Genomic DNA, 15647 nt, shown 5'->3' on the forward strand with positions numbered 1-15647 from the left:
TAAGTGCTCCAAGTGATCTCTTGCAAAGATATATTTTTAATCATTTAAGGGTTCTACTTGTATATCGAAAAGTTAAATGCAACACTCAATTCTCTAAAACACATTAAGATTTATTTTCATGCATAAAATGAGGCCTATCATTATTAATTATCAGTGTACGTCTTGGACAAGAATGTCCCACGTTGTTCAAATCAGTGGCAGTGGGTCAAAGATGGCTCGTGATGACTTTGGTTTGTTTTATTTTTGCTTTCAAATGTGGAGAATATGGGCTAAATGAAACTGTAAGTTTTAATATAGTTGGATGTAATGCAAAGTATACTTTCGGCCCACAGCCTTCAATCAAGTTTTGTGGCCCTTCGAAATCGAAAGAAGAAGTTTAGGCAATCAAAGAAAAATCCGTGCTTCTTGTCATCGTGACTCAGCTTAGCTAGACTGGTGACCTTTCACTGTTATTTGAAGTGTTTGACGAATCATCTTGTGAGTATCATTGTCACATTATCAGTGACACTGCATTCCGAGATCAGTTCGGTTAAAACATTATCTGCTATCTGTTTTAAAGGTTGTCAGAATGTTACGGATGCAAAAGAACTTCAGCCACCATCAGTAATAGATGTAGCCTACGTGCAATAAACACACAAATACAGACACGCCCATCACACTATAATCATTGGCTATGATACAACGCTATCAGAAAATCCCCGCCCACCGCATTTCTACAAGCGCTACCATTGGATATAATACAGCTGTGCATGTAGAAAGAGCTGAAGCCGTTTCCGTGTGGAAGAAAAGAATACAGAGCCTTCACAAGTCTCCACATATCAAAAACTGGTAAGTTCTGTTTACAAAAGGTATTTACGTTGCATGCAAAGGTTTGTGTTTGAACTGCTTTGTTATGATATATTGCTAAGTCGCAGTCAAAACTTATTTATATGAATATATCGATATCGATGTTGCAGACCACTTTGTGTTAAAAACCTTTATCATCAGTTCTTTCTTAACGATAAGGTTTAACGACATGTGAAACCATTACAATACATTTTGGTTAAGTTTTAAAACAAGTAAATCTCAATAAAATGTAAAGGATCTGCACATACCTGAATTGAAGTTGTTTGAGCATTTGACAATTTAAACTACTGATGGGTCAAGGGGATATAATTGAACAAATAACATTGAAAATATGTCACTGAAACCTTTTCAGAAAATCAACTGAAACTTATTTAATAAAATATGTCATAAATATATTTACAAATAATATATATATATATATATATATATATATATATATATATATATAACAAAACATACACAGAAATTCAACTGTCATGTGTGTGTGTGTGTGTGTGTGTGTACACAGCTGTTCAAAAGTTTGAGGTCTGTAAGATTTTGTTCTAAGAAATTAGCACTATTGATATTTAATAAGCAATAAGCTATGATGCATGAAATTGGTCAAAAGTGACTCTAACAAAATGTATAATGTTACAAGCTGCACAACTGTTTTCAATGTTGAAAATAAAAAAATATTTCCTGAGGAGCCGATCACAATATTATAATTATTTCTGAATAATCATGTGACACTGAAGACTTAAAAAAACTTTTGAATGGAAGTGTGTATATATAAATATATATCAATACTTCAGAAGAATCAAACAAAATTTAGATTTTAATTTAAACATCATAGTTTTGTTTTCTCTCCTCAATAGTAAAGCATTATGGGTGGGCAGGTGTCCATTGATGAGACTGTTCATGTGGTGATTGTTGGTGGTGGTTTTGGTGGCATTGCAGCTGCGCAACACCTTAAACATCATGGGGTGCCCTTCATGCTTATTGACATCCTGGATGCGTTTCATCACAACGTTGCAGCACTGCGCGCCTCAGTTCAACCTGGTATGCAAAAATCAGAGTCTGAATGCAAGAAAACAAACAGCAAGATGAATAAAATAATGCAGTTTATTTTTTTGTATGTTATTGTAGGTTTTGCGAAGCAGACTTTCATACCATACAAAGAGACATTTGGAGTGAATTTCCTCCAAGGCCGTGTCACACGTATAGACACCGAAACGCAGACAGTTGTGCTTGACAATGGAAAGGTAAGTGATATTGCAATGTTACAGCAGATGAAAACAAAGTATGAGAAAATGTCTTTATACTGTATGTGCCAATATAAATCTACAGGAAGTACGGTATTCACACCTCATTCTGTGCACTGGAACAAGCGGAGATTTCCCAGGCAAACACAATTCTGTGGACACCTACCAATCAGCCATTGAGAAGTATGAGGACTTTGTCAAATTGGTGAGTTTTCTTATTATGCATGTTTATATATGTGATATAATCTTAAATGGCAATACAGGCTAAATTGTGTAAAAGCTTTTATTTATTGCATTTTCTTCCAATGTTACAGATCCAGTCAACAAACACAGTTGTTGTTGTTGGTGGCGGAACCACCGGTGTTGAAATGGCTGCTGAGATCAGGACAGAATTTCCTGACAAGAAAGTAGAGCTTTGACTTCTCACCCAAAAAGACTTTGCAATCTTATTCTGAAGCATGAGCTTAAAGTGCCCCTATTATGCTATTTTAAAGGTTCCTGCATTTTTTGGGGATCTCCTACAATAGGTTTGCATGCATCCAAGGTCAAAAAACACTTTAATTTTCTTGTAATGTAGATTGCACATAGCCTAATTTCTCAAAGAGTCTAAAAACTGTTTGTTCAAAGATTCAGTTTCTCTAAATCCTTTCTTTCCAAAAGCCTGCTTTGCTCTGATTAGTCAGATGGCCCAGTCTAATGTGATTGGTTTATAGCTTACAGCGCTTAACGGAAACAAAACGCCCATTACCATATCTGAATTTCAGCTCTGGAACTTCCTCAGCGCTTGATACACAGTGATACGAACAGTAACGATGGCGTCGATTTCCTTCTGTATCAATTCTAGTGCGAGTCCTCATCCTTTTGAAGTGCATGCAAAGTAGATTTGCTCTCGCAGCCCTGAAAATAGCATCTTCTTGACTTATCGACAACACAAACCAAACTCTTCCAGTCTCAGGGGCTGTTTACGCGACAGCTTTTTCAACTAAAAACGTAAGACTTTGTTTTTGGCTGAGTTTTGGCTGTTCGTTGACAACAGCATTTTGGGTGCTTTCTTTTAATTTGTAAAAACGTGTTTTAAAGTGCAAAATTTTGATAACGATCGCTGTGTAAACAGCAAAAACGTCTTGGGCTACGACTGTAACCCTCGTTACCTGAGAAGGGAACGAGACGCTGCGTCGAGAATCGACACATTGGGGAACGCCTCCAGCGTGACGCGTGTAAAGCCTGTATGGAACTAGTCCAAACTTGATTGGTGTTGCGTCATGACGTCATCCGTGGGGTCGCATGTGACGGTGAGCGGAAGCTATAAAAGGGAACCAGATCATAACAATGTCAGCTTTTGATTGGTCGAAGCAAGTCGCTCTCAGGAGCGCTAGAAGTGTGGCCGAGGGACGCACTAGAAGTGTGGCCTGAGAAGGGAACGAGGGTTAGAGTCGTAACCCGAGACGTTCCCTTTCGAGGGTACTCGCGCTGCGTCGAGAATCGACACATTGGGGAACGAAATGCCCACTGCGCCACACTGAGAGAGTACGCCCTGGTGTGAAGCAATCTGGCACACTTAGGACGAGAGAACTTCTGAAGCCGGAGTAGAGGGCAGATCTAGACTGTAGTGTCTAATGAAGGTGTGAGGGGAGGCCCAGCCCGCGGCATCGCAGACCTCCTGAAGAGAAACTCATGACAGCAAACCTTTAGAGGAAGCCACTCCTCTAGTTGAGTGAGCTTTTACTAGCAGAGGCGAAGGCAAGCTGCGTGCCTCGTAAGCTAAAGTTATAGCCTCTACTATCCATCTGCTGATAGTCTGCTTGGAAACAGGGGAACCCCTCTTAGGTGACCCGAAACATACTAGTAACTGGTCCGCCTTCCTCCAGCCTGAGGTTCTATGAACATAGACCTCAAGGGCCCGGACCGGGCACAATAAATGCTGTCTAGCTTGCTCATCCGACACATGCGGTGGAGGATGAAAAGCCTGAAGAATTATAGACCGTGCTACATTTGACGGCACCTTAGGCACATAGCCAGGTCTAGGGTGGAGAATGGCCTTTACTCTATCGGGAGCGAACTCAAGGCAAGAAGGAGCAACCGATAAGGCCTGCAAGTCCCCAACTCTTTTGAGGGACGTAATGGCAAGCAGGAAGGCCACTTTAAAGGATATACATTTCTCAGACACCTCATCCAATTGTTCGAAGGGTGCCAGGGATAACCCCTCGAGGACCACTGTCAGGTCCCAAGTGGGAACCCTGGACTGGATGACAGGCCTCATCCTCCTAGCTCCACGAAGAAAACGTATAATAAGTGGGTGTCTCCCCAAGGTGCCCACCCCTAGAGGCGTGTGGAGGGCAGCTATGGCCGCCACATAGACCTTAAGCGTGGACTGGGAGAGTCCGTTAGAGAAGCGACTCTGGAGGAACTCCCACTGAAGCCACTGGGCAGTTAACTGGGTCCAACTGAAGTTCTCTACACCATAAGTTAAACACATTCCATTTTAATGCATATAGTTTCCTCGTGGAGGGGGCTCTAGAGTTTAGAATGGTCTCAACAACCTCGGTTGAGAGACCAACATTTATGAGCTGGTCCCCCTCAGGGGCCAGACCCACAGTTTCCAAAATTCCGGCCGAGGGTGAAATATTGTGCCCCTGGCCTGAGAAAGAAGGTCTCTCCTGATCGGAATTTGCCACGGAGGGCCTGCTAGAAGGACCATGATGTCCGAAAACCATACTCGGGCCGGCCAGTACGGGGCTACTAGGAGTAAGCTGATCCCGTAATGCCGGGCCCTCTCTAGAACCCCTGGGAGCAGAGCGATCGGGGGAAATGCGTACAGACGTAGCCTCGGCCACATCGGCACCATCGCATCCAGCCCCAGGGGAGCTGTATGCGAGAGAGAGAACCAGAGTGGACAGTGAGTGTTCTCGTGAGAGGCAAATAGGTCCACTTCCGCTTGCCCAAACTCCTTCCATATTAGCTCCACCGACTCAGGGTGGAGTCTCCACTCCCCGGGCTTCAGCCCCTGCCTCGACAGGATGTCTGCTCCCACATTGCTGACCCCAGGGATAAACATCGCTCTGACTGAGAGAAGTTTGCCCTGGGACCACAGGAGGACCTGATGCGCCAAAACCCTCTGGTTCTGAGCCACCACTGTAGGGCTCTCATATGCAGCAGGCCAAAAGGAATTACGTTGGACGCTGCCGCCAGGAGACCCAGCACCCTTTGAAAATGCTTGACTGTGATGGTTTGGCCTAGCCTGAGGCTCGAGATTGTAGACAAGATGGTATTCATACGAGCGGGAGACAGCTGTGCCCGCATCGTAGTTGAGTCCCAAATTACCCCCAGAAAAGTAGTTTTTGTTAGAGGCACCAAAGAACTCTTCTTGACATTGAGTCTTAGTCCCAAGCACCTTAGATGGTACAGAACAACATCTCGATGTTGAACCGCCATCTCCTCTGACTGTGCCAGCCAGTCGTCGATATAATTGAGGATGCGAATGCCTTGAAGTCTTAATGGAGCAAGGGCAGCATCCATGCATTTCGTGAAGGTGCGAGGTGACAATGCTAGGCCGAAAGGAAGAACCCTGTATTGGTAAGCCTTTCCCCTGAAAGCAAACCTTAGGAACTTCCTGTGTCGTGGAAGGATGGATATGTGGAAGTATGCATCTTTTAGATCTATCGTGACAAACCAGTCCTCGGATCTGATCTGACTCACGATAATAGGTATTGTTAACATTTTGAACCTGTATCTCCTCAGAGACCGGTTTAATTCCCTGAGATCTATAATAGGACGTAATCCGCCATCCTTCTTGGGAACTATGAAGTTCCGGCTGTAGAACCCGGCTTCTCGCTCTTGGGGCGGAAGATACTCTATGGCCTCCTTCGCTAAGAGGGACTGAACTTCCTGTTCCATAACCAGACCCTGCTCGGGGCTGACCAGTGTGTTTACTACCCCGCTGAACCTGGGCGGGCGATATTCAAAAAATATTCAAATATTCAATTTTTTACCCCCGTTCTACTGTGTGCAGGACCCATTGAGATATATTTTGAAGACCCTTCCAGGTGTCTAGATAATCTACAAGGGGGACCAGTCTCTCGGGACTGGCCTCTGGTGTTAAATTCGATATATCGGTGACCTGAAGCATTTGACTGCCAGGAACTGGCGGCAGCCTCGTGGGACTGCCCCCTGGCAGCAGCCCCACGATACTTGGAACGACGGCGGGGGATAAGTTGGTTTAATGCGGCTGACTGCCATTTAGTCTCCTGAAACCTCTCGACGACATTGCTGACTGCGTCGCCAAAGAGGCCAGAAGACGAAATCGGGGTGTCGAGGAGGAAGGCCCTTTCCCTGCCCCCAACGCCCGACAGATTCAGCCACAAATGTTTCTCCGTGGCTACCAAGGCTGCAATAGAACAACCAATTGCACGGGCCGTCTCTTTGGTAGCACGGAGAGACAAGTCAGTCACTCGACGCATCTCCTGAATGTCGTCGAGGGTGACCTCCCCGCTGTTGTCCACATCTTTTAGAAGGTCGGCCTGGTATGCCTGCAGGAGCCCCATCGTGTGCAGGCTTGCACCAGCCCGACCCGCCGCCATATAAGCTTTTCCCACCAAGGCCGATTTTGTACGGCAGGGCTTGGAGGGAAGCGCCGGAGCTCTCAGGGACGATGCGGCCTCGGGCGAGAGATGAGATGCAAAAGTCTCCTCAACCCGAGGCATCGTCCCATAGCCCATCTCTCTCGACCCCATTATTGAAGCATATATATTTATATTGGGGCTAGACAGTCGAGAGGAGAAGGGCTTGTTCCACGATCTCGACACCTCAAGGCTGTGACCGAGCTTGCAGGAAGCGCTCATCAAGCTTGCTTTTTACTGTCGCTTCCTGCTATTCTGGTGGCCAATCAATATTTAATTTGGCCACAGCCATAGTCACAACCTCCAGCAGCTCCTCAGATGCAGGGGAATGTGATGGCAGATCTCCACATTCTCCTGCATCGATGCTCAAAATATCCACCTCCTCGGAGGCAGATAATTCGAGCACCGGGCCTCGTTCATGGGCGGAAGAAGCCGCTGGGCGGGCTTCCGAACCGTGAGCGAGACCACGAGAACTGACCGATGAATGTCGATAAAGGGCCGAAACCGTCTCAACATCCTCGGCCAGATCCCTCTGCGATCCCCATGAATGAAAGCGCCGCGTTGCCTCGACAGACGTGGGACCTGATCCACGGGGAGCGCGTGCATGGCCTGCCTCATCGAACAGGCTCAGGCGGGAGCGGAGCGTTCTCAGGGGCATGAGATCACAGTTAGCACAGACAGCGCCCTCGAGCACTGCCCGTGCATGCTCCACTCCCAGACAAACAACACAGAGAGAGTGTGTGTCACCCTCGCTCAAAAAGCGCGGACAAGGGGACGCACACTGCCTGAATTGTTTCTCTGCCATTGCTTATATATATATAGGGAAGGGATAACGTACCATACAACACCAAATAAGACAAACAGTCACACAGAGCGCTTCGCTGAAGAACAGAAAGCTGACATTGTTATGATCCGGTTCCCTTTTATAGCTTCCGCTCACCGTCACATGTGACGTCACGGATGACGTCATGACGCAACACAAGTCAAGATTGGACTAGTTCCATACAGGCTTCAGACGCGTCACGCTGGAGGCGTTCCCCAATGTGTCGATTCTCGACACAGCGCGAGTTCCCTCGAAAGGGAATTTGAATCTCTGAAGACGATGACGTCATGCACATACTGTAGGTATTACGTGTTCAGTGTTCCATCGCCATCTAATGGCCTGGCCACATAATACAGGGGTTTCTAGTCGATTTCGTGGATCCGTGTGAATGGGGATCGTTTTGACAATTGTGTCCTCTGTACGCGGAAAACTCAAAGGAAAAACTTCTCCATTTTAAGCATATTGTTGTCGTGTAAACGTTCCCTCAGCTACAACGACAGTGTTTAAGGGCGGGGCAAAGCAGACGTTGTTTGCGGGCAGCCAATGAAGATCATAGGCTGGCATAATGCAAATATTTGTTACACTGTTACGTAGATATATAACCGGAAGTGAGACTGGAATTGCTGAGGACTTTCAGCAATTGATTCTTTTAGGAGACAACTTTATTTCACAAACAGCTATATTACACGTGACTGCATGAAAGGTTATATTCGAAAAAGCATTATAGGGGCACTTTAAACGTGATTTGTGTTATATAAATATAACCGTCTTCTATCACACATTTCATCTAGGTGATTCTGATTCACTCGCGTGAGGAGGTGGCTGATCCTGAACTATTGCCTAGTGTGAAAGAACAGGCCAAGCAGGTGCTGCTGGAAAAAGGGGTGGAGCTGTTGCTTGGTAATTATCTCACATGACATGGTTGCTTAGCATCTCTGCCTGATGTGGGCCATCACATGCCTATTTTTCTTCTGAAGGAAATACAGTGCGAAATATGAATAGTTTTTTAGTACTTATAAAGCACATATTAATGCCTTATTCTGCATGACATATTCTACATCCCTTAATCCTACCCAATACCTACACTTAACAACTACCTTACTAACTATTAATAAGCAGTAATTAGGAGTTTATTGAGGCAAAAGATTCACTCGATTGTGAATAATACTTTTCTACTTCAGTATTAATATGTTACTGTAATTATATTGTTATGGGTTTTTTTCTTAGGAATTGCTTTAAGATAATAGGCAGGTAAGATGATAAAATAATTTCAATCAAATTTCATGTCCACCTATCAATTTATTTCACAAGTAGCCATGTAATAAGGCTGGACATGGGGCGGAGGGGACTGTTATCACCCTGCAGATGTTTATTCTATATTGACTGGGTTTCTGTGGGTCTTTATTCACCCTTAAATTAAAGGGATAGTTCACCTGAAAATAAAAATTCTGTCATCATTTACTCACCCACAAGTTGTTCCAACCCTGTATGAGTTTCTTTCTTCTGCTGAACACAAAAGAAGATATTTTGAAGAATATTGGTAACCAAAAAGTTGATGCGCCTCATTGACTTCCATTAGTATGGAGGAAAAAAATACTATGGAAGTCAATTGAGCCCATTAAATGTTTGGTTACAGACTTTCTTCAAAATATCTTCTTTTGTTATCAGCAGAAGAAAGAAACTCATCCAGGTTTGGAACAACTTGTGGGTGAGTAAACGATGACAGAATTTTCATTGATGGACGAACAAACCCTTTAAGGCCTTAAGACTTTCTGTGCTGACGCAAGACATTTTTAAATTCATAACGTCATGGCATTAAATGTTGCATGTATTCCAAAACATGTATATCTTCCTCAGTATTTTTGTCCTGTTTTCCAATACAAATATCTAAACATCTTTAAATCAATATACATTTACTTGAGGTGCAAATGTTAAATGTCTTGAAAAAAGGTAACAAAATGAAGTGAGTTTATTCTTAAAACAAGAACAAATATCCATCATTGAGTTATCAACTTCCCTTTGAATTAAGTAGATTTTTTCACAGAAAACAAGACTTATTTTTTACTTTTATTTTATGTTATTTTGTATCTCCAGTAAATACATCTTGATTTAAGAATCGTTAGACATTTGCACTGGAAAAAAGAGAAAAATACTGAGGAAGAAGAGGAACATCACTCTTTTGCAGTGTGATCAGAAGGTACAGTAAAAGTTATTTCCATATTCTAGTGGTTGGGCGTTTCAAGCTACTTTTTTGTCAAATTAATTAAAAAGTAATGGATATCTGTTGGAAGGGGTAATTCCAAACCTTAAAATGTTGCTAATGCAACTCATTTTGTTTCTCCTTAGACATTTATATTTAGAGAACATACATATTGTGTTAGATTATGTAAAGTATGGAAACTTGCACACTATGCAGGTTGTAGACTGTTTCCTTCTCTAATTCCCTATGCACCTGAATGCAGGGCAAAAAGTGTCAAACCTTGATGAGCTGGAATTGAATGTGTGTCGGAGAGGCATGGTGGTCAAGACCAATAAGAACGAGCAGGTCACCGCCGATCTTGTCATCTGCTGCACAGGAAATAAGATCAACTCTGAAGCATACAGGTCCAGTCTGAGTAAGTGCTTTTTGCATGTAATAAATGGGCTAATAGTTGCTTGTAATTTTTGAGATGATGTCTATTAAAACCCCCCCATAAAAACACAAAGTTATTAAATAGTTAATTAAATACATCATTCATTTTTACTAATTGTGGAGATTTCTTGAGACAAAGTATTTTAAAGAAATTCTTGAAAATAAAGATTTCTTCCTCTATGGTCCATAAAATGTTCTTTTATTAAATATAATCAAATATATGCAAATGAAATACAAATTTCTACAGGTGGCATTTAAACATGATTTTAAACATAATGTATTCTAATGTTTTTGGAATACCCCATATTTTGTGTGCATGATGGGTAATTCATAAAGAAAGTTCATGTATTATTAAAAACTATACTTATACTATATGTGGATATGAATTCTGCACCCTCAAGTCTTTTTTGATGGATGCATAACCCTGGTTAGGATGGCGTACCTGTGCAGTTCCTAAGCTTAGAAAATATTATATGAATGATATGCAAAATTTCACTCAATTGTTTGTTGACTTTTAGTAACATCCCATCATATAGAGAGAGTATTAAATTCAGCAGTTTTATTTTCAACATGGCTGTTTTATTTAATTCATATAAAAGTACGTCTTTATTGAAACATGCCTTGAATTACGTGACTGTGAGTTTGTCTCAATTTTTTTTGTGCCAAAGTTAAACTACAAATAAAGCATATAACATCTCAATTGTGCATTAATGGCTGTTTAGTAAACTTACGTATTGGCCGTCAGCCAGAAACTAGTTATTGTAGTCGATAAAGTTATAAATATGGATATTTGTCTCGCACAAATGCATTGCTTCGCTTCAGAAGGCCTTTATTAATTACTTGAACAAATAAAGGGCTTCAAATTTTGGCTTCCCATTCACTGCCATTATAAAGCTAAGATTAACAAGGACATTTTTTAATATAACTCCGATTGTATTTGTCTGAAAGAAAAATGTCATGTACACCTAGGATGGCTTGAGGGTGAGTAAATCATGGGGTAATTTACATTTTTTGGGTGAACTATCCCTTTAATGGCAGTTTTACACGCAATTCTCTAAACTCCCACAAGATGGTGCCATTTACATTGAACCCGATGTAACAGAACCAATACCCGATTATGGGGAAAAAAATTAAATATTGGTAAAACCAATTATGGGTCAATCAGTCTAAGTCACTGAATAGATATTGTTTTTTGGATTTATTTTATTAAAAACTAATGGTTTTCAAACCCTGGTTAGGATTACGTACTTGTGCAGTTGCTAATCGTAGAAAATGTTTTATGTATAATATGCAAAATGATATATCACTCAATTCTTTGTTGACTTTTAGTAACATGCCGTCATATAACCTCATTTAATTGGCAGATTTTTCATCATCTCTCTCTCTCTGTTTATGTTTTGTGTTCTTATTTCAGGCACGTCTCTGACAGAGAATGGTGCTCTGAAGGTGAACAAGCACTTGCAAGTAGAAGGCTTTAACAACGTGTATGGTGTGGGTGACTGTGCCAATCTCAATGAACCCAAGTTGGCGTATCATGCTGGACTTCATGCTGGAGTAGCTGCCACCAATATCATCAACAGTCTGTCAGGAAAACCTTTAACCTCATACCACACAGGTAACAACCATAAGCCAATGATTTAGCTTCAGCTGTCTTTTTGTGAGCTCACTCTTAAAAAGTTAATTTCTCACAGTTCTTTTACAATGCTTACAATTCAGACTGCTTTCTCAATGAGTTGTTTATTATTATTATTTATCAATTTATGTCCCTGTTCCCTATCAGGAAATGTGACTATGCTGATTGCTATGGGTAAGGATGCTGGAGTGGGCCAGTTTAATGGCTATAAGCTACCTGGCTTTCTGGTCACTAAGGCTAAGAGCCAAGGCTTGCTGCTGTGGAAGAGCTGGAGGGAAATGGGGCAAAAAGCCCCTAATTAACACCAGGTTAACAGTAAACAACAAAATATGTATGAACTATGGTCTCACATGGTTCCATTTATCACTTCTATATTAACTAAATGATTTTTACATTTATTACTGTTCAAAATAAACTAGACCAGCTGAAGGATGCTTTATATTGTAAAAAATAACCAACATAATGTATACTTATAGGCCTACTTGTATAACATCATATATATTTTTTGTTTTATACATTTGTTCAAGTAATAAATTAATTTACATTCACAATACAGTTTGCCATTGTCACTCTATACTTTTGATAGCTGTTAGTTCTCATATCTTCCTGCATTTAGCAAGTTTAGCACTAGAGGGCAATGAAACAATATGAATCAAATCATTGTATCCTGGTCAACAAAACAAGATGCTGAGTCACTGAATAGATACTGTGTTTTTTTTGTGGAATTCTTTCATTTAAAACTTATGCGTTCCAAAAACAATCCAAAACTGCACAACCCAGTTTTCTTTAAATTATTTATGCACAGTTAATGCCTTTGCTAATGTGGTTCGAGTGATTCGCACAGTGAAGTAAATCAAATTAGCCAAAGTCATTTTTAAGAAATTGTTAAACTTGTCAACTCAGGGTTGTGAAAGTAAAGTGTGTGTGTGTGTGATTTCTGCTCCTCTAGCCACACCTAAATGAATTGCTGTCTGTTTGATTCAACGACTCGCTACATAGTTGTCACATGACCTCAGCATGTCATCATGTGTTTGCATGGTGACTGGGAAGGCTGTTGGCATTTGGTGTTCATGAAACTCTTGAATTATTATCCTGATACCAACACCTATTGTGTTTTTTATGTCAGGTTACACATCTTTGCACGTTGGCCTTGGATACAAGTGGTCTTTAAATGGCAATACTGCCATAAATTCCAACTTTGTGAAGTCACGACCCACAGTTTGTGTTGAGTCTGGGTCACACAGGCACTGTTTCAATTCAGATGTTGTTTAGAGGCTGTAGTTTTGTGGCACTTACAGCCACTGTTCATCTTTGTTAATGCAGTTTATGTTTGACATCTGTTGTCCATATTGCAGTTTTTGAGAATGATACACCTGCAGTCCAGGCACCAGCTAGTAATGATGTTTTATATTGTTTTAGCATGTAAAAAAAAGAAAAAGAAAGACAATCCTGTCATTTACATTCCAAACCCAAAAGACCTGCGTACGTCTTCGAAACACAGATGAAGATATTTGTAAGGAAACCTAAGAGATTTTTATCCCTCCACTGAAAGTCCATTCACTCAAAACTTAAAGTTCATAAAGACATTTAAACTAATCACTTTAAACTATAAACAGATTTTTAAAGGCTTTTATTAACCTGAAGTGTTGATGTTTTCATCTTTTAACTTTTGTTTAGACTAAAACCATAGCACTTCTGTACTAATACTTTTCTAGTAATATTGGTAGTTATTTCCTTTGAGGCTTTTTATGAGAGTAATGATATCATTAAATTGATAGAGCATTCCGTGTATCTGCACTAAGCTACACTATATAAATGAATCACTAAATTAAATACTTAATTATTAAATAGAGACAGCAGCATGTTTAATTTCTAATAAGTATCCACACAAATGGTCTGACGCTAGAATCTCCCTGATGATTTTTTTGTTTTTGTTATACAACTTTGCACTGATGTGACTCACATTAGAAAACTAAGATTAAAAATGTAAAATGAGACGCAAGAGAGCCATTTGAATGCATATATTGGTGTGGTGGGACTGGGATTATTGCAGTTATAAGGCTCAAAAAACATTGCAAAATAGCATTAGGGAAAAGCATAATGTCTTGTCTCTCGTCAGTCAAAAAGCAATGAATGATATTAGGAGACAGACAATTGAATTGTTTTACTGTGAAGGGAGACAGGTATTAATGCATTCATCAATCCTCATCAAATAAATCTGATGTTTGAATGAGTAAGTGGAGTCAGATTGACCACTGCATACCCTTTGGCTTTGTCTTAATTTTATTCATTCCCAACCAGAATTAATCTGGCAAACTATCTACAAGAATTGTCGAGACAAGTTCCTCAGTAAAAATGAAAAAAAGTATATATATATATATATATATATATATATATATATATATACCTGCTTTAAAATTATATCGACACCTGTGGAAAAAATAAAATTTAGCGACATGAAGAAGTCGTTATGATTTTTATGACATCTTTATGACCTCCCTCCAGAACACATGAGCTCATCTTGTGGCTAAAGTTACAGTGAACAACATATGGCATAACCTCGAGCATCCTGGGTTTCCCCCAGGCAAACATCTGTCTGCCCTCCCCTCACCAATTCAATTAGCTCTAAAATGAATTATGTTCAGCTAATTTACAACGCTGTATTAATCATTAGCTTTACTTTTCTCTCTACACTAATATTTCCACTAATATTTGTCCTCCGGTTTACTGCAAACAATTAAATTAAACGTTTCCCATGGTATGTCAGGGAGCTAGTTATGAATGGCCTTATTGTGCTGAGTTAAATAGCTGTATGTTGTTTTACACAATGTTTTACACAAACTATATTCTAGTGTAGGCTACATTTGGAATTACCTTAAGAAAACCCTCATTAACAAGATTAAATTGTTGGTGATTTAACAATTTCCCTCTCTCCGGCTCTAATTTCCAAAACAAACCAAGTATTCCAAGCATGCTAACCTTGTCCTCAAAGTTAATGGGAAAAGAGTCAACAGTAGATTGATTCAACTTTTTTTTAACTTAATCGTTAATTGTGTCAGTGCAGTCACAAGGACAGTAAGGGTATATTTTTGTCAGTGATTTGGTCAGAACTTTTTTTATACCCACACATATTTATTGGGGGGGTTTAAGGGCTGTTTACACAACATCGTTTTTTAACTAAAAACGGAAAACTTTTTCTGTTTTGGCCATGAAAACACAAACTTTTGAAAACTGGTTCCAAAATGCAAGTTTTTGAAAACAATACTGTTATTGCTCCATGTAAAATACGAAAACGCGAATGTGTGAAAACAGTGACGCCATGCACATGCATATTACGTGTTTAGTGTTTAATAGTGTCTTAACTGACAGGAGTGGTACGTGTGTGTTTTCCTGCTGTAACCCATCTCTGCTTCAAGGTTGGGTGTGTTGAGCGTTCAGAGACGCTCTTCTGCATACCTCATTTTATAACGAGTGTTTGTTTGAGTAACTTTTGACTTTCTATCAGCTGGAACCAGTCTGGCCATTCTCCTCTGACCTCTGGCATCAACAAGCCCACAGAACAGTCGCTTACTGGATATTTTCTTTTTTTCTGACCACTCTCTGTAAACCATAAAGATGGTTGTGCATGAAAATCCCATTAGGTTAGATCAGGTTCTGAAAGATTTTTTGACTATTTCACATAAAAAGTGGATCACGGTGGGTAATTAGAACCATGATGAAGCACTGTCAACTATAGTGTAGCGCAAAGTAGTTGAGTACTTTTGGTCTCAAAGTATCTCACAAATGGATGTTGCATGCAGCCCATCAGTATGCATAGCCTACTCTCAGTACTTCCAACAAAAGTTGCAGATTCTGC

At 40.5% G+C, this 15647-nt stretch overlaps 1 protein-coding gene across 2 annotated transcripts; it reads left to right on the forward strand.

The window, feature by feature from the left end:
• Positions 1 to 730: 730 nt before the first annotated feature.
• Positions 731 to 12342, forward strand: aifm2 (AIF family member 2). Of its 2 annotated transcripts, none has more exons than XM_077197003.1 (9): positions 731 to 828; positions 1701 to 1884; positions 1972 to 2087; positions 2173 to 2292; positions 2402 to 2494; positions 8318 to 8426; positions 9989 to 10141; positions 11573 to 11773; positions 11939 to 12342. In XM_077197003.1, the coding sequence occupies exons 2-9, from the start codon at positions 1710 to 1712 to the stop codon at positions 12091 to 12093; spliced, it is 1122 nt and encodes a 373-aa protein (XP_077053118.1). In that variant the 5' UTR covers positions 731 to 828; positions 1701 to 1709; the 3' UTR covers positions 12094 to 12342. The 2 variants fall into 2 exon arrangements, with proteins under 2 accessions (XP_077053118.1, XP_077053119.1); XM_077197004.1 differs by having other exon boundaries at positions 803 to 828; positions 1698 to 1884.
• The last annotated feature ends 3305 nt before the right edge of the window (positions 12343 to 15647 follow it).

Source organism: Siphateles boraxobius, unplaced genomic scaffold (genome assembly GCF_051911475.1).
Source record: "Siphateles boraxobius isolate OS27281-9 unplaced genomic scaffold, OSU_SipBor_1 37, whole genome shotgun sequence".
NCBI lineage: Eukaryota > Metazoa > Chordata > Actinopteri > Cypriniformes > Leuciscidae > Siphateles > Siphateles boraxobius.